A 26,232-nucleotide genomic window follows, 5' to 3' on the forward strand; every position below is an offset into this window, starting at 1 on the left:
TTCCCAGGTAAACTTTTACACATGTCAAATTACAACAGAAGAAAAATTGGCTTCTTTCTTCCTACTCTGTTTACACACTGGTGCAGTCATTTCCTGTATGACTCATCTGGATAATAAAACCAGACAGTGACCATCCCTTCTCCTGTGCTCTTTTTGTCAGTTATCAATTCTGCTTAATACTTATGTAGAGATTTATACAGGAAGAACAATTCAGAACTGTACTGATAAAGTGCTTTTTTTTTTTTTTTTTTTTTTTTTTTTTAAGTGGGAATTTTTACTATTCTGGAAAAATAGTCTCAGGTACCTAGAAAAAAATCAAGTGCTCATGCAAGTTTTATTTTGACTGCAACGGGAAACTGCTTCATGCTTCTATGACGTGATATAAGAACATTTCACAGATTTAAAAAAAAAAAAAAAAATCTGGTGAAAGCTGAGGCAAATATTTAAGATCCTACTTGGAATAAATGTTTCACTTCAGCAGCTGGAGAAATATAGTAAAGGTTCAGATTTTAGTATCCTGGTCAAATTGATACTGATTTCAGAGCTTAAGATGCTATAGTGTATATATATTATTGTATATAGTATAGCATATATTTACTGTAAACAGGAATGTGGGAAATGAGATGGCCTAAGAGATTGGTAATAGGAGTGGAATATCTTCTCTCTCATTCATTGCTTAAAATTCGTCTTGGTTGCTACAAGAAAAAAACACCATCAAAAAACAAACAAAAAAAAACCAACAGCCACATGCTTTACCAAGAGGTTTCCAGAAACCTGCTGCTACAGCACACTATTCCCTCTCCTTTACAACAGTAGATTAAATTTCTTAGCTCTTGAAATGTTTTCCACACCACCGTAGATATGCCTGAAATTAATTTTAAATTAAACTGCATTTAAATTACAACTAATATAAATGACATCTTAAAATAAGAGCTTTGTTACTCTCTGGTTGTATCATATAGAATTGACTCTCATGCTATCAAGAGAGAAGTTCAAGAGAGACAGACTGCAGTTGGAACAGAAATAAATCCCACCCACTGTAGCTCATTGTCCCCAAAATAAATTTTCCCCACATGTTAAGTACAATTTAAACACAATAAAATGATGAAAAAGGAAAGCAGGAGAAATGACAAAGAGGACATAGACAACAAATCCTGCAGGAATTAGCTCTAGTGGAATGTATGCCTCCATCTACCAATATTCTAATCATGTTACCTGAATGTATATTTCTCTTCCATTTTCTTATGAATAATGGCAAAAAGCATAAACAGGTGGTAGCAATATTTATGTGAAATATTTTAGTAAGAGTAAAATTTCTTCCTGAAATCATGCCATTATAATAAACACCCATGAACTACGAGAAAGAAATCACTATGGGAAATTATATCTACACCATAAATATCAAATTCAAATACATCAAAAACTGTTTAGCAGTGGAAGTGCTCCACAGCTTCATCCCAGGTTAACTAACCCAATCTGTGTAATTCAATTCACACAACCAAGTACACCTGTCTTTAAAAACAGTAACAAATATATATATACATAAAATATAAAATGAAACATATAAGGTATGACTTTATCAGTCATTGTTAAATAAAACAATATCAGCAACAGTACCTCTTCAGTTATGTTAATGACAGCATGGCTGCAAATTAATTTAAGAAGCTGTTATGATGATACTGTATTTAGGAGTGGTCCCGTTCCCAGTTCTTAAAGTGAAGAAAAATCATAATTTTTTCTCAACCATTTCATTGTTTTAAATTTCACAAGACTGTCCCTCACGGACAAACACAACTAGTTAGTAACAATGGAGCATCCGATAATTATTATTATTATTTTTTGCTAAAACAGGTACAAAAATCATTGTAAATGTAAGACAATTTATCTTACTTTCAAAAAATTACAAGTAGATCTTAACATACAGCTGGGATGAAATTGGCTTTCCAAATTATTATCTTATTTGTAAGCATTGCGTATAAAACAAGAATTCCCTAACATACATACGTACATACGTATGTATGTTCCTGTATTTGATCTCAAATTGACAAGAGCAGCATTAGTTTCTTATTTTACTTTATCTCCTATATCTCCCCTCATCGCATTCCTTTGTTTGTATCTGCTTGAATTAAAAAACAAGCAAACAAAATAACACATCTATGAATATTTACGCTACTTTTTCCTTTAGATGACAGATTTGGAACTAGTTGCAATTATTTATGAGTTTGTGAACTAACTACAAGGTGAGTTTTTGTGAAGTGTACTATACACATACACTAAATCGTATCAGTAACATAAGCATCTGGAAATGTGCACAAGAAGGCTCTGAAAAGGAATATAGCAGGATACTGAGAACATTGGTAGGGACCAGTAAAGAACTGACCAGGAAAGGCCCTTTAAAAGTGAGAGACAGAGGGCACGTGTTGTGAGAAATGGTCAAGGGACCTTGCTTAGCCTAGTGAAAAAAAGACTGACGGATGATCTAATAGTGGGATACTACTACTTCTTGAAGGGCTCTTACAGCAATGACAAAGCCAAATTCTTCTTGGCAATGGAAGGTGGGACCCCATAACAAAAGGGTAATGAGAAATTGCCCCTTAAGACATTCTTCACAACTATAGTAGTGCAGGAGGGCTGCGGTATTGCCACTCCTGGGTATTTTCAAGACTCAGCTAGACAAATTCACAGATGACCGAACGTACTGCTGGTAATAATCTGTGTTAAGCACAAAGTTATACAAAATCCCATCAACAGGCCTCTTCCAACCATCATGTCTATCTATGAGTATGCATCCTAATACTAACTTATCTGCAAACACTTGACAGACCAAAAACTGTCATTTTGATGATCTGGTTTTGAGTTTCCAGGAAACTTCAAAATAAATTTTTTCAGCAACTCCAGGAAAGGCATTCAAAGAGATGGAAAGGGCTGGAAACTTAACACAAAGCAGATGACATCTGGGGATTAGGTGTTTGGTATAAAGTAAACCCGTAACTGACAGTCATTTGTGCACCTCTTCATTTTTCTACATTCCTGCGCACTGTTATGACTTACTTTTTAGGATCAAATAATTATTTTATTTAAAGAATACCTTCAGGATCACTATATTCATAGGCAATAAGTCTTCAGGAAAAAGAGCTCACTCAGAGCCTGTTTGAGTCCAGTGATATCTGGAGACAACAGTACCCAGAGCTGTACACAGACCTCACCACTTAGTGCAAGAGTGAGATAGTGATGCAGTTCGAAACATGAAGATAGAGGCATCACACATCTAGAGAAAGAGGAACCACTCCTAGAGGAAGTACAGCTGGCTCTGTATTTAGATCACATTTGTCTGGGTTTAACTTTTTTTTCTTACGCAGGGTCACCATGTTTTGTCGAACCTTTCAAAAAATCCCTCAAAATACTTTCATTAATCTCTTCTACTGAAGGATTTCAGAGATGGAGAAGAGACAGGAAAATGTGGAACTAAGGGAAGGGAAAACACTGAAAGAATAATTTACGTGGAGGTTAATGGAGATGGTTGAGAGAAAAGTCATCTGTTTCTACAAACCAAGAAGTTTAAGAGGGAGCCCTGTTGAAACAGCCTTTCAAACTGACTTAAAAAAAAATAAAAAATGCAAGTTCTGTAGAGAGTCATGTACATGAGTTTCACTCAAAATCCCTACTTGTTATAAGGAGCAAAAAAGTTAGTATATGAGTGACACACTTCCAAAAAAATACTTTTATTTATTTTTTTAAAATGTAGTTCTTTAAAGTTTAACTTAAAACTTGGACCTTCTGAAGGTCCAGCCCCCTGCTCAAGCAGACACATCCTGGGCAACCTGTTGTAGGTATGTCAGGAGTTGCCCAGGAATTCACTTTCAAAATGACATTCTTTTGTTTTAAATATGAGACTTTCTCTCTTTCTCTTTCTTTTTTTTTATTATTTATTTTTTTTATTTTTATTTTTATTTTTATTTTTTGGCATCATACTTGTACCAAAATAATTTTCTCCTTACACCAAATGTTCTAAATATTAAAAAAATATTTTTTAGTTCTGATTTACTTTAGTACTGTTTTATGAAATAGAGACACCTAATTAGAAAAACAAATAAATGATTTATTTTATGCAGTTTAGGTTATGCAAAATAACAGTAGCTCCTCTAGGTGTCAATGGAGTTAGTTTAAAAATATATAGTGACAATGCTTTCCTTTAGCTCATGTAAACCTGTCTATTTATATAGTGCATTGACTCATAATAGTTCTACTTCATTTATTCCATAAGTAGAGCTAAATTCATGGAACTAATGATGTGTACCACAAAATATCACCAGACAACTAGCACCTCACTATATATGACAACTAAGCGGAAAAAAAAAATAACACTCGTGACAATAATCAAGTTAGACAAAGGAGCAAATTGAAGAACAAATCAGGAGAGGGAAAGGAAAAAGAAAGTTGGTAGCAGGGTACCTTCTTTTGTCTGTTTTCAGCAGCAGCCAACTGAGCTGACATTCTTTCTTGCATTTTCCTGCAGTGAGCCATAACGGCTTCTAAAATGGAGAGAGGGTTCATGCAGATTGGCTTCTTTTCTTTATCACCAGCACCTGCCTCAAAGTCTCTCTGCAGAGCCAGAAATGGGTCACTCAGATTAAACCTTCCGTATCGTTCCTGGATAAAAACCTCTTTGCGTCGGGCCTAACAAAATAAAACATGAAACAATAGATAAAGAAGTAAAACTAAATGCATTCTTTGGAGTACATCTACACACAGAACAAACTTAATCCACTGGGAAAGTTATACTTACATGTGTTTTTAAAATGTTTTCTTTAAGTATTTCTAATTTCTAATAGAATTGGACAGATACATGGCACGCAGATTTCATCATAGTCAATACAATTTGCTACATAAAATCCTTCCCCGTCTCACTTTAACAGAGAAATTTCAGTTTGGAACAGTTTCAGAAATATCATAAAATAACATCTTGTAAACTGGCTGATACACAGAGTAGAAAGGGAAGAAAAACATTCTAAAACAGTTTTCTATTTCAGTGTATTAACATTATGTTAGCGAAAGCCATGAAAACACATTTCATGTGTTTACTGCAGTACCAAAATAAGATTTTTTAAAATAAAAAAGTAACAGCATCTTTACACATACAGAGACTCGCTTAAGCAACGATCACAGACAAGCAGAGAGAAAAAATACCTCCAAGGCTCTTTGAAATTAAGACCCTTCCCAAATTTCTGCTCAAGAACTTCATTATCATGCATTTCTACAAGCTGTTGTTTAAAAACACAATTATATTTCCAAAATACAGTACAACACTTTATTAGCAAAACAAAACTATTACACAATAAAGATCAGATGCAATTTTGCTTGATCATTTTTTTGGTTCTTCAGCCCAAGACGTAAACAAGATCAGTTTCAGGGAAGGTTTTTTATATATTTAGTACACAGTACACAAAAAGGCCACATATTAGTACCGACTTCTATAGCTTTTATAGAAAATATTGTTCCAAAATCTCAGGCTTAAGTCTCATCTAATTTGTGAAACAAACAAACAAACAACAGAACTATTGAAAGATTTCTGAAGATTTTGTTGTGGTGTTTTTGTGCCTGCATATGTCACAGGAAGTATAAGGAAGCGAGCCAAACCACTGCAGTGCAAACGTTGGAGGAAAGTGAAGTTTTTTTTTTTACCTTAAAACTAAGCCAACCACCAGAGCAACTCCCTTAAGTATGCCTCAAAAATCAGAACAAAAACCACAGTGCAGAGAAATACTATCAGAAAAAGGAATCCCTCAGAAATAAGGGCTGAGTTATTTACGTGTGCTTTGTTTCAAACTCAGGAAGCTCAGTTTTCAGGAACAAGCAAAACCAGATGAAGAATAAGCAAATTTTGAGGTGTAAAAGCAGAGGAACAGGTTAACCAAATGGGTTAGGAGACCATCCCAAAAGCTTGATGTTAAAATTGTAACATATGAAAAGGTCATAAAAGGTTACACATATTCAGGGCATGGGAAACCAAAGAATGTAAGAACCATGTGAGAAAAATTCTCCAGAGACAAACTGCAAATAACATACCTTAGCGAATGCCCAACTTTTGCCTATATATAGAGCACAAAACTGAGATGTTGCAGGAAATTAAAAGGTAAAAGAGAATTTAACTGCAGCAGATGCAAGTGAGCATTCTGATACTTGAAATATTTTAAGTCTATTTTCTAATTTGATAGCATAAATTGAAGCTGAAAATATTAAAAAAGAAACAAACAAACAAAAAAGCACAACTCAGAAAAGCTCCCAGAGTTCATTCAGACAGAAAGTCTAGCTAGGATTGCAAAGCCAGGTAGGGATTGGTTGAAAAGACAAAAATAAACCCACAAATCCAAGTTGTTGTTTTGTTTTGTTTTGTTTTGAATATATATATATTTATAAATTGCTTTGCAAATAACCCCTAATTAGCCTAAGATTTCAAAGGTCTAATTTGTATCTTATATTTTAAAGTAGTTAGTTGGGAGGGGCTATATTTGCAGCTCCTGGCTTTATACCCGGGATTGTATGGGATTACGTAGCCTAGGAATTCAACCTTCACATAAAGGAAACAATCAAAACCAAAAACCTGCCTCTAAATGGATTCAAGTGCTAAGCAGGCAAACAAGATGACAAACCCAAGCAGGTTAAGAATTTAAATGGAGATGAAGACACCATCCATCCATAAATCATCGGCAGCGTAAAAGCCATTCTGTTTATATATAGAGAGAGACATCAAAGTAAAGGAAGTGACAGTGAGGTAGCAGCTCAGCTGTAAATAAAAAAAGGCCACCAGAGCTTCCAGCCTAAAACCCAGAGATGGATATTCAGGCTCCAATAGCAGAAGGGGAGCCCGAATAAAACCCTGCTGGGCCCACCACAGGGTCATCTCCACAGCTCAGAGGAGCACTGGGGCACACAGTGGCAGGGGGGAACCTGAAGCGAGGACTTCCTTCTCTGGGCCTGGGCTGTCCCAGCAAAGCCATGAGCCCAGAATTGTCCAGGTGTGAAACTCATTGCTTTGAGTCTGTAGGAGCTCCTGTGCGGGTTGCTGCCTATGGGTGGGACATACCACGGGATGTAAGGAATAGCAGTTTGGGATCACACAGGACTTAAAGTGAAATGCTTAGAGAAGAAACCAGAGCAGGACAAGGGTGAGGTTTGGGTGACTTTGGGATGTAAAAGAGTAGGAAGACAGAGTAGTAAATAGATAAAAAAGGGTGGTCATATCTAACTAGTTTGCTGGTCAGTACCTGGCCATGCCCTGTGCCTGATCTCCACAGGCCGGCTCATCAGCTGCCTTCCTAACCCTGTCCTGGGTGAGGGCTCCCTATTCTCTGTGCACATGTGCATGGGGTGTGAGTGCAGCAGCTGGGGTCTGACCATGGGGCTGAGGACCCACGTCTCCATGGTGCCAGTGACTGAAGCTCAACTGGGTGTGTGAGTGAGTGTGTGATCAGCAGCAGAAGTGAAGCCAGCCCAGCCCACGCGTGGGTGAAGCGGCCTGGGAGCAAGGGTGTGAGTGAGGCTCCAAGGGCTGAGTGGGGATTCAAGGGCCAGCTCTGGTGTGAGAGCACCTGTGTATCAGGGGTGAGCAGGAGAGGTTGGCTATGGGACCAGGGACATTGTTTCCAGCTGTGTGTGTCTGTGCAGAGCTCTGTGCCAGCAGCTGGCATGGGGAGGGGCCTCCAGGTCCTGCTGATACCAGTGTCTGGGAGACTGGGAAGCATGGGCAGCTACTGGGCACACTGAGCAGGGGTACCCACCTTGTACGTGTATAGGTGGGTATATATGATTACAGGTATATTCACACACCTATGCATACATGCGTGAACACAAACGCACAGATTTCTCACTAGTGGATTCCAGCTTGTCCAGACAGAGACAGGAGCAGGATGAGGCCATGAGTGCTCCCTCTGTTCATGTGTTTGTCTGTGATCACATACAAAGTTTACATATTTATGTGTGTGTGCTGGGTATACCCATCTTCTGCCTTGCTAGTGGTTGGACCTGGGTATACAGAACCGTAGAGCAGTAGAGGCCTTGCCCCTGTTGGATCCAGCATGATTTATTTTTCTCCCTTACTGTCACACAAGTTTCAGTACAGTGCTTAGTAGAAATCATATAATAAACAAAACAAATCCTGAGAATCATTAAGAGAAAATTAAAGAACAAAAGAGCAGCCATCGTGTTGCCATTGTATAATTAATGTTTTGTCTGTATGTTGAATATTGCATGCAATTGTCCCACTCAACACACAGGGGGTGTTGTGGCAGGACCAAAGAAGGACAAGAAAGACAATCAAAAGTTTGGAACAGCTGCCACATGAGAAACAATCATCCTGGCTAGAGCAGTTCTGCTTAGAAAATGGTGAAGATATAAGTATCTACCTTAACCATACAGTTATGAATGCAACAGTTGAGTAAGGGGTTACAGTTTAATTATCTAATTTAAGGATTGGGGGGCATCCAGTAACTCCATAGAATATTTGGCTAGATGGAGCTTCGATCTGAAGCTGTTTGGCTGTTATGATATTGTACATAGCTCATGTAAAAACAAATAACTGGAACAGAAAGGTGGGAACACCATTTTGACTATAATGAATGCTTGGTAGATACAGCAACATCAATTAACATTTGTCTGTATTCTCAGTTTTTATCATTCTATCTTAGAAGCCACAGCGTTGGTCCTAAAGGAAGACCCAGGTAGTAAAGACATTACAGTGGCCTCTGGCTACCTGCTCGTTACCCAGGATGACTTTGATGAGAGCTGTATGTTAGTATCACTGCTCGTGTTCCCAACTAGTCTCAAACACACCATCAGGGGTGAATAGAGCTGAAATAGTCTCCATCATCTCCTCCTCTTGTCTGAACAGGTGGCAACAGCCATCAGGCACGTCTAAAGCCCTTCGTTACACATGAGGTTCAGTTCTCTGTTCAGCTGAAACCGACTACTTATTGGGTATTTCTGGAATTTGTCGTGCCACAGAAAAATAAAAATAGAAAGTAGTTTAAATATAGACACTTTGAATAAAAGAACATACTAAAAAAAAACACTGAAAAGAAAAACACTGAATGAAGAATGTCAAAACAGTAATTGAGGCTGCCAAGACACTATAACAAGTGTACGAAAGCACCAGAGGCTTTCGCAGGCATTTTACCATTTCCACAACGGGAACTGCAAAACAGTCAATGAGTATTCTGCACTGAGGAGAGCTGCAAAAATATTCTTAGTGCGTTTTCTGCTTTTCAGAAAATATATATTCAATTACCTTTATGTAATAAGAGAAGAGGTTAAGAAATTAAACATAGTCTGATAGGAAAATGAAAAGGTCTGTTAACCTTAACATGAACATTTTTCTCAGATCATCCACTTTCCTTTCCTGCTAACTGCCCTGTTAATTGAAACAATTTTAACAGTTGCAAAAACATATCTTTTTGTATAACACATCATAATATTGATGAAGCTTCTAGTTGTTGTTTTGTTTTTGACAGAAGTTAATACAAAATCTTGTAAATCATGCTGTTTTCACTTCTTCTGAGTCGTGCTAACCCTCGCTTTCAATACATTCTACTGACTGCAAATAGCAAGGAACAGCAGAAGGTCACGTTGAGTGATTATCATGGTTAGATTTAAGCAGATGAATATTAAGTGTATAATATAATAAATCACTTCCTCATCAAAATGTTGTATATAAACCTAGAAGAATAAACATAAATAATGCATACCTATCAAGACTGAAAGCATCACAGCTCTTCCCACATACAAACACCTTTTATAATCCCCACATTATGATTTATGACAAGTTTGTAAATTGACAAATACCTACTTCACATTAAAACCCTAATATTTTAAAGGAAAAGATAATCTGGATATTTTGAAATAAACTACAGAGCTTCATGGAACATTGCTGAGTCATTGGGTATCCAGCTGAAGTTAGTTTTCCAGAAATTATACCATTAGCACACACAGAAAACCACTGACATTTTAACATACATATAACACTATTATTAGAAATCTGCAGCGTTTGTTCCCCAAAATAAGTTTCTGGGCTCCTGCAGTAGTTACTATATGTAGATACTTGCTAGAGCATTACATTAAAAAAATAGAAAATTTAAAAAAAAAAAAAAAAAAAAAAAAAAAAAGAATGAGGAACAGAACCAGGTGTACTGTTTCCCAGACATAATCTCTTTCTCCTCTGTCAAATGGCTTTTAGGCTTTGAAAATCATAACCATAGCCTGACTTCGGCAAATACCACTTCCATGCTTGTCTACCAAAAAGAGAGCTATCAAGTGAAAAGGGAGCAGCGAGCTGGAACACAATCACCTTGACAATACCTAAAACACAAGTCTGAATTTATATCAATTATGTTTTTATGCAGAAGGAAGAAGCACATTCAGTTCTTTCTCAGTGGAATGCAAATTTGAGTGCAAATCTATTTTCTGTGGAAATAAGAACTTTTCAGTGTAACACTGTCTGAGGTATACTTGGGGCACCTTGCTCTAGGAGATCTCAGAGGTAAAAACACCTAATTTGTGAATGCTGGAGCCAGGTGCTTGATTATACATTTGCCTTAGCCAGTGTGGCAGAACCTTTGGGCATGATAAAGAGCAGAACTTCTGGTATGTGAGTGAAATAGGTTGTAAAAATGTAGGTGTCTTTTGACTCCATGAGGCCCTGGTTCCACAAGGCAAAATATTCCACAGTAACAGCAGATAAAAGTACTGATGTCCTGCTCATTCACCCATCACCACGTAGAACTCCCTCACTGAGGCTGGAAAAGCTCCCATGGGACAGCTCTGTCACCAGGGTGAGGAAAATGCACAGATGACAAAACCCCAGGCTTCTTTTCCTAGGTAATTTTTCCACAGGATCCACCCCAGTTTTTCTTACAGGGCAGCTGATGAACAGATGTGCCAATACACCTAAGGGCAATGCAGTAGCAAATCGGGAAAAAAGGTAAAAAGGAGATAAATCAGAATACCTTAAGCTAGCATTGTTACCAAATACCATCTCATGAAGCTAATAATAGATATGTATAATCATTTTTTTCTTTGTACATTGGTCCTTTAGCCCTTAAATAATAGCTCTGTTCCTTTGCACTTCACCAATACCTTAGATGTGAGAAGCAGAAATGCTAGAATTGGAACATTTTCTCTCTTACATCATCTTTCAGTACTGAGTTTCAAGTCACAGGAGCTAGTCAAAATATCAAGATACCTACTTTTGATGGCACTTGTTATCTGAGGAATGTACAATCTAATGTCACAAGGGTAATTAATTCTTTAAAAGAGTCTGCATAATTTGGTGGCTGTGCTGAAACAGCATTAGCAGTGTCTCAAATTAACTTAAATTGCACAGAAACATATAGAGAAAATAACATTTTAAATGTCTGCTTGTGAATAATTAACTGAATGTATTTTCAAGCAGCAAATTTTCAAAACCAGAAAAAAATATGCACCCACTACAAGAACTAATCATGACTGCTGCATTGTGAAAGGTGCTATATGAATTTATGAAATCTCAACTTTACGCTCCTGTACATACCCATTTGCACATTAACTAATATTTTAATTAGAGGGCTAAAATTAAAGTATTTAAAGGTATAGAAAGGTGTCCATGGGAAATACTATTATTTGCAACATATGCCACTGTTATGCAAAATGATATCTTAAGATAAGTCCTCCAATCTCCAACTGGAGAATTGCTCTTGATACTGATAAGCACATACAAATCAAGAAAATATCTAAAAACAGAGGAAAAAACTTTAAATAGTTAATTCAAGAAATTCACTACTGCAAAAGGGCAAAAGCTTAGACAGATTTACAATAGCTTTTCAATTCAATCCAATAAGAACATCACATTTATACACAACTTTTAAATCCTTACACGTGGTTTGAAGCAAAAGACTAAAATAAGACTGCAGCTACCACTTATAGAACAAGAGCCTGAAGTTTATTTATGGGCAGGCTGGCCTATAGCTTTTTGTTAGATCAAGGATGGACTATGAGTTTACATGCAAAAAAAAAATAAAGCAGAATTGAAAAATGTCTTCAGAGAGGAAAAAAAAGAGTCAAGGTGTCTTCTTTAAGAGGAAGAGCTAAGTAAAAATAGGACTGTTCAGTGTAAAACAATCATGGAGACAAAACACGTTAGGGGTCTGCATGCTGAAAGGACAAGCAGCAGTCCTCCCATGATGAAAAGAGAATACCAGTTGGACTCATATTATTTTCAGCGAGAACAGAAAAGCACTGAAACATGTTGTGCAGGGAAAATGTATAACCCCTGTCACTGAAAGATTTCTAGGGCTTGATTGGATAAGGCCCTCAGCAACTTGATCCATCCTTGACATCAGTCCGGCTGTAAGCAGCAGACGGGGCTGAATGTTCTCTCTAGATGCCTTCCAACCTAAATTATTCCATAATTATTGATTTATTCTACAACTGTCTGTTGTTGTTTTTTCCCCTTGTAGATACGTTAGCAAACTCAAGTAACAAAGCACAGAAATAAGCTCTTGGAGGTTAACAACTGAAAAACAACTGAATGCTTATTGGTAGAAGAGTTCTTATTTCTTGCCGTGAATCATGAAAATACTCGTCAAAAATTAGCAGAATTTTTAGTCTGTCACACTCCCAAAAATAATAAAATCAGCACTGTCAGCTGTGCAACACAAGGGGAAGGTTTTCTCTCAAGTTTTCTCTCCTACGTCTGTAGCCAACAAAAATCTGATAGATAAGGCTGTAAAATAAAATACTACTTCATTGCTTGGTAGGAGACTCCCTCCTACCACATACATCAAGACACCTCACTCCCCCCTATACCACCTATTTTCACATTATTCAAGTCACTCCTGTGCACCTATCTGCCAGTTCCCTCCTGGACACTTCCATCTCTCGAACAGACCCTTTGCAGTCACTGATCCCATCTATCTACTGGGGGATGAAGACTGGCAGCAGGATGTGTAGAGTGAGGAGCAAAAGGCATGGAGGTACCTGGGTGATGGGCTGCAGGGCGAGCTGAAAATCCAGCACAGGCACTGGTCTGTAGTTGCTTATTTGTTTCTGTGGCACTTCAGGGAACAAAATATCTGTTTTCAGTGACTAGACTTAGAATTACAAAATCTAATTAGATTTCTTTTTGTCCCGTTATTTAAACATGAATGCAAGGGAGCAAGTAGAAACTTCAAACAATACCTATCTTACTGTGAACCTAAAGGTAAAAGCAGAGCAAAATAAAAAAAAAAACCAACAAATATGACCAATTAACACATAACTAAAAAATAAGCCCAATGAGAAAAAAATGAGAAAAATAATCACACAATATAAACTATATTGTTAATTTTCTCTTGATAATAATCTAAGTTGATATTAATTGCACACAATCACTGAAATAAGTTTTCATGCTCAGTTTATATAACTAGTAGCAGAATATACAAGCAGTAACATTTTTAAGGTTGGTACTACACTTTTTTCCCCCAATATATTTCCGAGTTTCCTCTTCACTTACCTGCCAAGTTAAAAGTTCAACAAGTCTTCCATGCAGCAACTGAAGATAAACATCAGAAATAGGACTGCATGTCCTATACTGATGTGGAACAATGGAGCTGAATTAAAGCTTCTCCAGAACCCTTAAACAAAATTTCCTTCCTTTCAAAAGCATTTGTTCCTCTGATTAATTTCCTTTTCCACATCTACGAAAATTGTTTCAGCAGATGTTGATAGGTTCATATTAATATTTTCTCTTGCCATATGTATTGGGGAGTGGCAAGAAGTTTTCTGACACTAACCAGCACAGAATAGGAGGCAGTAAAAAGTTTATTCTACATGTTACATTAGGGAGAGTGTGTGTGTGTGACATCTTGATTCCGAACAAAACTGAAAAGATAACAGACTACTTAGAAGAGGAAGGTGGCTGAAAGAGAACATGTTTGTTTGAGCCAAAAAAAAAAAAAGTTATCAATGAATGCATAATCATAATAAAAGCAGTACTTTCAGAGGTACCTGCTAAATAAAAATGTCTCGCTATGATCTTACTATGATTAATTAAGAATGACGGAGGGTTTGGGGGCACTTTTTTTTAAATGCATGTGTAAGTGAATTTTTTCCAAATACCACATGAGAAGTTATTTATGCATAAAACATTTTACAGAGCAAATGAAAAGTGTAAATGTCAGTGACTGCTGAAGAAACAGAATCCTACAGCATGATTTTGTCAATGAACATGTGATGCTCAATTACTCCTTAGAAACTTAACTACAGTTTACATTCCTTTCTTGGCACTCTGATAATGCATACCTATGCAAATTCGACGAGTGAGTTAGATTTTAATGAACCCAATGTTATGCCAAAAAATATTTGTTCAATAAATTTAAACTGTTTCCATAGTAAATGCCAAATACTCTAAGACAAAAGCTTTCATGTACACTTTTTGGATGTTACAGGAGCTGAAAAAAATGGAGACTCTCTGAAGAGCAATGAAGAGCTAGTTTAGAAGGGGTGAAAACAGTAGAAGAAATTGAGCAATAAGATGACACAATTGGCAAATTAAATAAAACTAACATATAGGTTGATTACACTAACAGAACTATAGAATTGCTTCTTACTATAAAAAGAGCTCTTCACAGATCACTGATCAGGATCGTAAAAGTCTTTTTGTAGAGGTACTGGTAAGGAAAATATAACTTCTCCATAATTTTTAATGTAAGGTACACATACTCATAAAAAGCATTCAAAACTGTCTTGGGGCAATGTCCCATGACAGCCAAAGTCTGCCTAATCACAGTCATCCAGATAAATCAATGAAATTTGACTGTAAAGTAGGCTGCATGTGCACTTGCAAAGTGTCGCTTTCTCTCAGAATTGCATAGCTCTAAATCCAGGTTTTTAAAAAATATTTTTTTCAGGGTAAAAACAAAGCTCTGGATACATGAGGACTGTATGTTGTTTTACAAGGCTGTCCTTAGTAACCTCCATTCAAGAAGATGCACTAAGATCATCATTTTAAGGCACAAAAGGTCAGATCTTCACTAGCAGCTGATGAGAACAGTGGCAAACTAAACTTTCTCCATTTCATGCCAAATATGCAAATATTAAAGTGGTTTGCATAAAGCTGTACAATTCATTCTTCTCCACCTAAAAGCAGACTTAACAAAAGTACAACATGCCTAGCAGTAATGTCACTCTTAATCAAGTCTCAGGACTTGAAAGTACAGGAAGACAGACACTTAATTAACACTTAAACCTGACTTACACTCTAACAGAAAGCACTGAAGAAGCAGCTTACAGTCAAGGTAATGATCAAGCCTGAATCTCCTTTGGGGTCTGATTCCGTAAGAAGAGAATATCCCGGTATCACCAATTCCCTATTACCCCAGTATTGCTAAGTCTACTTCCATTTCTCCCTGTTACCTGACAAAAACATCCATGAAAGAAAGAGGCACACACAGAACAGACAGACATATGTTTCCAATTCTTCTTTACTAGTTTCCCCCCTTAGAGTAATGAAAATCCCCTGTTTTGAGGCTGGAAGAAGAAAAGGATATAAAAATGTACAGACCCTATTACAAAGCTAAGATCAGTTACTAACACATCAGTACTAAAAGAAAACAAAACAAAACAAAAAAATAAACCAAGACAGTCAACATTACATATATATATATATGTATGTATGTATGTATGTATTTTAACACAAATGTAGAAGGTGAAACTCAGGCCTCGTACTGAGTTTCTACATGCAGAAAAAGACAAAGCTCAGATCATGGAACAACATGTGTTTTTAATTGAGAATAATCACCCAGATGTTCTCTATAAAGATGATATTAGGCCTATTTTATGACAGCTTTGTTGCCTGATACTTATACATTTGAAAGTTATAGGCCAATATTTTGTAAGGAAGTATCACTGTTCTATGCTCTGATTATCTAACCACCCAGACATTTATTATTTGTGAAAATAATACACATTTTCATCCTGATATTCAGTCTCAGTGGACAGAATGGAATTAAACTTTCTGATTACTTTACACAGCCACGTCATCTACACTTTGCACATTCAAATTTGTAGTTCAGATTGGTGCAAATCAGTTCAGAATGCTTTGTCTGGAAATCTGACAGTCATTTTTCTGAATTATAGAAAGAACTCTGATTTCTCCTCTACCAAAGAAAAGAGGACTTCAACCTCCATACTTAGCAGGTAGAAGTTTCCTCAGCACAGCAACAGACAAAGCATACATATAACAAAAAGCTGTAACTAAATCAGTCCGTTTCTTTTCCTATTGAGATTTTCATATTTTCAGATTATCAAAATCTCATTTAAAATGTAACTCATGTTACTGCATAGCAATTGGTAAAAATATCATCCTATATTACTGCATGACAATTACTTGATTACAAGACTAAATAATTTAAAAGGGCAGCAAACTGTGTGTTTACACTGCTTAACAGTATGGATTTACTTGAGGTAAAGTATAAGACTTCAAAGTTTTGAAATGATTTCCGGTATCCATTTTGGAGAAAAAATTTTGGAGAGTAATGTGTATTACATCCAAGGACAATTTTATTTTTGCCACTATCCCTGGAGAAGAGTTTAAATGAATGAATACATCTAACTAAATACATTTGATTTCTTGAATGTAACATTTTAAAGGAAACAGAATCCTTATCTGCATTCTGGATTTGACACCCTTTATTAAAAATTTAAGGCACCTTCCTAGCTAGTACTCTCTTCATAGATACTTAAATTATCAATTTTAAATTAGTCATGTAACAGCTTATATTTCCACAGAACCTAGCTAAAATTTTACTCTGCTATTTCATAGAGATCTCTATAATCACTGTTGCTCTGTTTTCTCGATTTTTCCATTTATTTAAACAAATGGAATGCTGGCCTTTATAACAGACCTAGAGCTAAGCATTTTCAGCACTCTGCCAGAGCTGCTAAGACAGATGTCTCTCTGGGAGAACTGCAGGTGGAAAGACCTGCCCACCAGGCAGAACAGCATCAAAACAGAGCGAAAGGGAAAAAAGCACAGGGACACACAGAGCCAAACGTAACAGAAGTAGTTGATGTTTTGTGAGTATTTCTGCATATTTGAAAGTCACCCCACTGAAATCTCTTACCGTATTCACAGTAATGGAAATACTTTTATAAACAAGTATCAGAATTTAATTTGAAAGATCCAAGAACAAACGCTATAATTTTTTCTTCAGCAACAGTAACAGAAAGAAGCAGTAAAATAAATTGCACACATGAGAGAAGCACACAGAAAGGAAAGCAGCATTATATATCAGTTGCACTTCAGTATTGCCATCAACAAAATTAACTGCACCGTTTATTGGCATAGAGGAAACATCCTGTGTATGTCTCCGTAACTAAAAATGGAAAATTACAGTTAATATAACAATACAGATAGGCTGTCCCCGTTACATTTCTCATTGTCAGCAATGAGAGTAATGATGGCAGCCAGAGAAAACACAGTTAAATAAGTCACTGTAACAACGAAGTCTCAGCTGTATTATTTATAAAGATCACAGAAACCAACAGTTACTTCAACACAATGATAGATATTTTTATTATTATTTTACAAAATCTGTGTGCATATCTACTGGCTAGAGTCAGTTGGATGACACATGCACACAAATGGCAAATGGGAATAGGGCAAATCAAGTAGGAACGGTAAAGCAATTACCCAGATAAGCAACTAGCAGAATACGTTCAGCTAAATCAGTAGTTACATGCCTGGCAACAATAAAGTTATTCAGATCTTATGTCAAAAACAGAAAGAGAACATTATCAGTTTAACAGTCACTGCTGGAAAAAGACAGTTTCCAGCAATTTTATACTAGTTTCATACTACTAGTCTCTAATTTTAGGAGAGCTTGGAATAAGGGTGTCTACCTGAGTAGTGAGGTTTAAGGTTAGTAAACAACGCACTGAAAGTAGTGTTTTTGTATCATTTAACAACTGTTTTTCTTTGTTCAATGCTTACTATCTCCCTTTGGCTAAGAGCAAATAACTGAAGAAGTAATGTAACACTACTAAAAACTTATTTTGTCAGTGGCTTCTAGAAGAGGCCTTTGTAGATGTCAAAAACCAAATAAACCAGGATCCCTCAGATCAAAGTTAATGAATCCATTAATTTTTGCTATTGCATCCCCAACATCTATTGGAAAAGGCAAGACTTCGCTCCATTTGTAATGAAGTGCCAAAAATAAGGCTGACACTTGAAGGAAAAATCCACTTGATATCTTTCATGATGAAAAGAAAAGCATTTACTCTTAGCTATCCACACTTAGAGAGCCAGTGCTACAAAAAAAAAACAAACACAAGACTGAATACTGAATATAAGAAAAGCAAATACTTTGATAGGCAACCAAATTTTTATTTTTCAACATCTCATCTTTTATATAGGATATTAATACTTAAATCCAACCCACCAATACCAGAAACAGTATTTCCAAACTATTGAAACACAGACTCTGGCAATATCAAGAATAAGGTATAAGGCTGTCCTTTGATTTAAAAACAAACAAACAAACACACACATTTTGTAAAAATATATGATCTCTAACATTTTACACATTTCCTGAACTACAGTGTTGGGATTCACTGTCTCAAGGTGTATTGATGATTTTCTTTAAATGAGACAAACAAAAGCTATTTTCTAGCACTGTACCCAGTCATGCAATTCTTAAAAAATGAGGCTCACATTGATATTCAATAGACTACTACTTTTCACTACTATTATCTACTATTTAATAGGTAAATACTTAATAGATAACTACTTTCTTGAGATGTTTAGCAATAAAGCAGTGTATCAAAACTTCAATTTATATAAAAGGTTTATCTTGAATAGTATAAATTACAAATAGTGTAAATTACAAAAGATACAAGACATAACCCATGATTTGAAAGGTTTGAACACCTTCTAGGTTGTGTATAACACTTTTTAGAAAAACAGGACATAGATGAACAAAGAACACACTACATTGTTTCACAGAAGCCCAGAATAGTTTGAGTTGGAAGGAACCTTAAACACCACCCAGTTCCACCCCCCTTGCCATGGGGGACACCTCCCACCAGACCATGGTGCCCAAAGCCCCATCCAACCCCAACAGTAAAGAATTCCTTCCTTGTATCTAATCTAAATCTTCTCTCTTTTAGTTTAAAGCCACGACCGCTTGTCCTATCACTACACCCCCTGACACAGAGTCCCTCCCCAGCTTTCCTGCAGGCCCCCTTTACATACTGGAAGGCCACTGTAAGGTCTCCCCAGAGCCTTCTCTTCTCCAGGCTGAATAACCCCAACTCCCTCTGTCTGTCTTTGTAGGAGAGGTGCTCCAGCACCTTGATTATCCCTATGGGAAGAGGGCACTTCCTCTGGCCCCTTTAAATAAGTAGCAGACAAAGAAACCATTCAAAACTAAGCACTGAAAATCAGGTCATCTATTAACCTGAGATTTATTCATACTTCATAGTTTTCTTACAATCACTTTGAAATATCTTGAAATACTGAAATTTTAATTATGCTTGCTTATTAAGAGTAACGATCAGATGGGTAAGGATACAAACTACAGATCACTACATCCTAAATATTCAGTAAAAATTAAATTTTTGAAAAGAAATTCAAACACACAAAAGTGACAATACAAATAAGGTATTACCTAATTATTCTACAGTTCACTTTTGCCACCAATGCCAACGATTACCATCATACTGTCTACAACAATAACCTTCTGTTACACACAATTTAAAATCATCTGCTCCTCCTTCTAGCTAATCACCATGTTTCAAAGACACCTGCTACAAAACAGTCTGTCTTGCTGGCTGCCAGAAACCTCTGAAGCTGCCTCCTGTGCACTCCCAGCTCCATTCTTTGGTACAGGAGAAGAGTGGGATTCATGTGGAAATTCACCTTTGAATTTTAAATTCACAACAACTTATCATAATTGCTGCAAGTAAGATTCTTCAAAATTTATAGGTGGCAGAGTTTCCTTTGGCAGATCACACTTAATATTAAGTGTAATTCTTCTTTCCTTTCAGCCTATTTGTGAACAACCAAACTCTATATGGTTTCACTTCCCCTTTTCTTAGAGCTCCCAGATTTCCTTCTCCTCTAAACTCAAAGTTCACTCTAGAAGTATTGTCTTATAGCATGACTTTTTGATTCTGCACAGTAGTTCATGATTAAAACTTTATCCAAATTCAAGTGACAACTCTATTTTAACATTTAATTTACAGAGCATAGACAAAAAAGCAGTATCACCCCATCACAACACGCAGAAGGCAATTAACATAAAAAGGATGCAAAAGCCGTAGCTAAAAACAAATTTTCTTGATTAAAACCTCAACCTGTAGTAGTCAAAAGTCTGCCTTGGCCCAGTGAAGGAAGTTCTTATACTGGATAGAATTTACCAGGAAGCAGACAGATCAAATTATGTAAACACAGTTTGCAGGTTTCTGCAGCTCCCTTTCCAAAGCTTTTGCTTATTACTTACCTGAGGTGCAACCCCCACCCCTCCAAGAAATAGCTCATTCATTACTGAATTGCAAAACCATGCATGAAAGGCTCCACACTAAGCATACTTAGAAGTATTGAGTTTTTCCACTATCAGTGTAGGTTACCTACCAAACCCAAACATTGTTAGTATACCATCATCATAAACTATACATGATACACGAAGGTTTTTTGGTATTGTCTGAACTTTAAACACAAAAGAAAAGAAGAAAACACAGCAAGGCTTTATAATACTGATGAAACGCCTACAACCAAATTCGCCTTGCTATTCTCATGCTGCCCTCCTGGTCCTGCCATCACGTACACAACACCTGTTCATTCGGTTCAGAAGAAAAGACACCGCCCCAAAGCAATGTCACTGATACTTTAGTCACCTTTGATTAAACAAAAATATATATGTTGTTGGTGTTGACTTTATAGTCAATTTTTTTTGAATTTCATTGGGGATTTTTCCCCCAGAGTACCTAGTATTTGCATTTTTTGTCACACTAATTAACACACACCTTAGAAGCGAGATAAACATTTTTCATTTTACCATGCACTACCTACTGAATTTTACACATCCAAACAAAACAATTAAAATAATAACATTAAATAAAAATCTCAACTATGATGGGTTTTAAAATTTTTAAAGAAAAATAAACTACTTCTGATTTAACTTCGTAAGAGTCACCATCAAAAGGAGCATCTGAACTTTCTAAGTCCCTTTCGACAGCTAACATTAGTACTTCATCATTTGAAGGTCAGTGCACGTTAAAAAACTCCTCTGGAAAGCAGGAAGATGCAGTAACCACATTATGGCTGGAGGAAAAAAAAAAAAAAAAAACACAATCACAAAACCAACCACACAAATTAATGCTGTATTTGAGGTCACAGCTGTGTGTGGCCCGTGCCATGTCATGAGTATGTGGCCACTTTATCACCTCCAAATTAGGAATACATTATCCCTATTATCCCCTTGTTAAAGCAGACCATTTATTGGGATAATTGACAAAGGCGGAGGAAGCAGCTACAGTCAAGTTTTCCTCCTTTTTTAACTATACGCATTTACAATGGCAATTAGGCTATATTATTTCTTATTGACAAAATAACTTTAATGATGTAAAAGTTAATCTGATCTTATGTTTAATCGGGGTGCAATCCTTGCCATGGACCTATTAAAATAAAGAAATTACAGATTCGAAAAGAACTATCAGGGGTCATTACAAAGCCAGAGAGCTAATTAGAAAGATTTATAGAAAGATCACCTCCCTTGAGGTGAATCCTGATGTTGCCCTGCACAGCAAATTAACTGTTCACTTGGAGAATAAATCTGGAAATTTGACCTGAGTGTCACAAAGGTCTGTTATTCCAAGGATGCTGCTCCTCACAGCACTGACCTTCTGCAGCAACCTAAATTGTGCTAGATGATAGTAACTATAACTTTTTTTCCAAGTCCGAATTTTTGACTTCCAGTTTCCAGAGTTCCCCAAAAAAGAAATAGGGTTCAAATAGTGATTGATTCAGCAAAATACCAAGGCCTGTGTATTGTAAAAATCAGAATATACTATAACAACATATTATGCTATTATCACAACTATACTATACATGCTAAGGGCAAAAACAACAAACAAAGAAATCCCACAGCTTTTACTTATATCAAAACACCAATCTACTTTATTACAGCAATAATAGGAGATATTGACCCACTTAGATAATGCTTCCTGCTTCACCGACTGAAACAACAGCCCTTTTTTTTTTTTTTTTTGAAATAGGAATACTATGTGTCATTATGTATCTGCATATTATGGAAGACAACCAAACAATGTATTGTAAAAGCAGACATATACAGATGTCATTTGCCTATTTCTTATGAATGCAGTTTGGATTTGAAGTTTGATTTTCATTTCAAAACAGACTTCAAAATATCAAAGCTTTATATAAAACACAATGGAAGCTCAACATTAAACAAGACATTATACACAAAGATGCCATAAAAGGAGTTAATTATTATATATGACACCTTGGGTTTGGTTCTCTCTAATTAATCATGTGGCACAAATTCAAGTGCCTTAATAAAATCTATTACATCAATAATATTAACTTTACTAACTGAATTTCCTTTTTTTTTTTTTTTCTTCCCCAGTGGGATGAGTAGTTAATTTAATAAGATTTCTTCCCATGATCCCAAACTATTGCCCTTTCTCACTTTTAATTTTTGTTTTCCACTGATTAGACCTTTTTGAAAATTTCTGGAAAAAAAAGTCTATGCAACATCCTAAACATAAGTGTTAAATGAGGAATAAGTAGCCATCTTCTCTGATGCCTACTAATACCAATAGGAAATTACACTGAAGCTCATAAAAAATGAATTTCTTTTGTGATATAATGAACATGTGTAAATGAACAGTCAAAGAAGAAGCATTTGAAGACAGCACAATCCTGAAATCCAAGGGCACTTCCTCCCTTTCAGAAAGCAATATTACAGCAGAACTAATGGATACAGGGTATCCTTTTGGAGTTTAATTTCTTTCACTGACTCCTCAATCCATGCATAATTTTATTGCTATTTTTGTTTAAACAAGAGAAACCAAGAAAAAACAGAAGTTATGAAAACAGAACACATTCAAAAGATTATTATTTTAGATTTCTATGAGCTATTCAGTAGAGTTTGCTCCATATATGACTGTGGCTCAGTCCACAAAAAAACAAAGTCAGTAATGTTTTCTGCTTAATCCAGCAGAACCCACACAAGCAAATTACTCTTCACAACATGATATAAATTCAACTGCAATCATGAAAAGGAAATTTCCAAAATAAGCAAAAAAAAAAAAAAAAAATCGTTTAAAACAACTTTTTAAGTGGTTTAAGCGATAGCTCCCTAACATGTATAAACTATAAACATGTCAATTAGAAAAAACAGCAAGGCACAAATTCCAATCCATATCTTATCCAATAAGATTTTTTCTGTTCCTTAGTTCTTACCCCTTAACTCTGAAAGAAATCTCTGTTCCATTCCACCAGGGAATACAGTGGATAAGGTGTTGACTGTGATGAAATGAGAAACCATTTGGCACTGTGCTCCTGTAAGAGTCATCTTGACAAGAAATTCCACCTATGGATGTTGAAGGTGTTTTTTGAAACTTATTTATTTTAAACATACTTGGCCTTGTAGACAAAGAAGGTACATTAGATCTGTCTCAGATTTTCAGTAAAGCACATGACATGGCTTCACACAAAATTAGCGAAGCAGGAAACAAGAGGTTGGTGTACGAACACATATAATGCGGAAAGGACAGACTAACAGATGCCTCAAACAGGTCCTGTTAGAATGGATTCATCTTAATGCTGGAGGCAGGTTATGAGTAGTACCACATGAGTCAGTCTTGAACTATATTCAGTGTTACCCAGTTCTTTTGTGATCAGTCAAGACCAGTTCTTTCCAGTGTCTGAATCTTCCAGGAGAGACATTTCCAATAGATGTATAAACACTATTGATTGCACAAATTTTACAAATGCTCAGTGAAACGCTGCAGAATGAGTATGGGTAAGGGCATGTACATTTAAGAATGATGTATTTAAATTTTAGTGATTATAGAGAAAAAATCTGATACAACAACCACAAAGATGAAGTTACTTTCTAAGAGGAGATTAAGAGACCCAGTTCTTTGGTCTTACAAAAAGCTCAATAACATATGAAATAGCTTAATAAATGTATACATCACAGAAACTAAAATCTGACAGGAAAATCACTTAAGAGTAAAAGCCGATTTACACTATTTAGTATATGGCTTGAAATTAACCAGTTCCAACCTATCCAAGAAATTAGGCTTTCAAACAAAAGCCTTGCATTACTAGTAGAATAAAATCAAAAAGAAAACAAACAACAAAACACACATACAAAAACAATACCCGTCCCAAACTTTACTCATTTTAAAATAGAGCTTTAGCAGCTTCTGAAATTATGGAAAAAAAGTCATTTGCCTTTCCTTATGGCTTTAAAGATACACAATGTATGTCCATTTGTCAAAATGAATCAATGTCGGTACTAAATTCAACACAATTCCAATGGAATTATCTTGTTATTCTTTTTTAAAAATATGAAAAGAAAAAAAAAAAAGGAACAATATCTGTCTATCTAGCAGCTTTTTTTTTTTTTTTTTTTTTTAAAGGTTCCTAAAAGACTGTATCCGCTAGTATTGCTGACTTGTGGTAACTGATTCTCAAGAAACCAGGAGATCCCAAAGTATCATATTCCAAGATATCAGGCTACAGATCTTCAGCAGGTACAACTTCCAAGTTTCCCAGTACTGGTACAGCTAACCAGGCACATTGCCTGGGAGATTGAGTTCCATATGGATTTCATTTAGAGAATTTTACTACGACACACGGGAAGTAGAAATTGAGATGCAGGAGAATAAATGAAAAAAAAAATCACCATTTTTCAACATTTCTATACCATATGTATAACGGAGCAATTTTTATATCGATCTGTATTAGTTATCAAAAACTACTATGTACAGACTAATATACTGCCTATTTTAGCAGGTACATGGGAATCCAATGTAGACTCTTTCTCTCCTGAGACTGCGCTCCACATTTTTAGCATTTACTCTCATTAATTTATTTTTTTTTTCATTGAATCTCAATGCATCCATTATTTGGTGTGCAGTATAGTAGGTTGGCCATGAACATATAGTAAAGAAAACTGTCTGAATATTTGCATTCCTACAGCCAAAACCAACCAACCAAAGAAAAAAAAATAGTATAAAAAATAATAAAAATAGTATAAAAAATAGTAAAAAAAAAAAAAAACAGAATACAGATTCTGAATGGAGGTGTACACGTTCCCCCTTTTACAAAATCTTAACTGGCAGTCACAGAAAAGAAAAGGTTCTTGTCTGGACAACTGAGATGTGAAATTGTAAAGCAGCTTGATGAAAAGGCAATACATTTCAATGTATGCGCACACATGAAGGCCCAACACCAAATGAATTCAAAGTGCAGTAATCCCCCAGAATCATATTGCTTCCAGCACCTTATTGTCACTACAAAATGAAAATTATATCTTATAATAGAGTTTTATACTTATAAAGTCTTTAGTTATTAATGCAGGTGCATCAGTGACAGCTACTTTAAAGTTCCATTTGCATCACGATGTGAAGCCACCAAAAAACAAATTAAAATTGAATAAAAATGCATTTGCAATTGTTACTGTGACATTACAAATGGAAAATGTTCCCACATTACCTGATTATCATTGCATATACTACAAATATTTAGTATTAATATATTTTATTGCATTCAGTTTTTGCTTTAAGAGACCTTAAAGAGCATAATTTGCCTCTATCCAACTGTGAAGCTATAAATATTTTCAATCCATGTAAGACTGTTTTCCCCCTAAACCTGCACTGTTTGGCAGCTCTGTTTAAATTGATTGGTAACAGAATAAAATTTAAATTTGTTACCGTCATAAAAATGTATCATCTTATTATTAAAATACAGTTTTGTTTGTACATTTCCAGTCAGCTTTCTAAGTTGACTTTCAGACTGCAACCTCTCGAAGCAGAAACCAACCTTCACATGTGCCTAGCACAGAAAAAAAAAAAAAAAAAAAAAAAAAAACTAATCAAGCACCTGGGAGTGCTGCTAGAATACATATCCTGTAGTTTCCTTTTTCTTTTTTTTTTTGTTAAAAAAAAACAAAGCTTTTTCTTAATTGGATA

General features: G+C 35.8%; 1 protein-coding gene across 2 annotated transcripts in view; it reads right to left on the reverse strand.

Annotated features, from left to right (window-relative positions):
* CTTNBP2 (cortactin binding protein 2) overlaps window positions 1–26,232 on the reverse strand; it is an 87,767-nt gene that overhangs the window by 49,706 nt on the left and 11,829 nt on the right. For both annotated transcript variants that reach the window (XR_014619271.1, XM_084304433.1), the window contains exon 3: window positions 4,453–4,677. Coding sequence is in view for 1 of the 2 variants with exons in the window: in XM_084304433.1 (XP_084160559.1) it covers window positions 4,453–4,677 (225 nt within the window). In the remaining variant the exon portion in view is untranslated. The remainder of the gene's footprint in view (window positions 1–4,452; window positions 4,678–26,232) is intronic.

The sequence above is a fragment of the Netta rufina genome, assembly GCF_964035555.1.
Source record: "Netta rufina genome assembly, chromosome: 1".
NCBI classification, from domain to species: domain Eukaryota; kingdom Metazoa; phylum Chordata; class Aves; order Anseriformes; family Anatidae; genus Netta; species Netta rufina.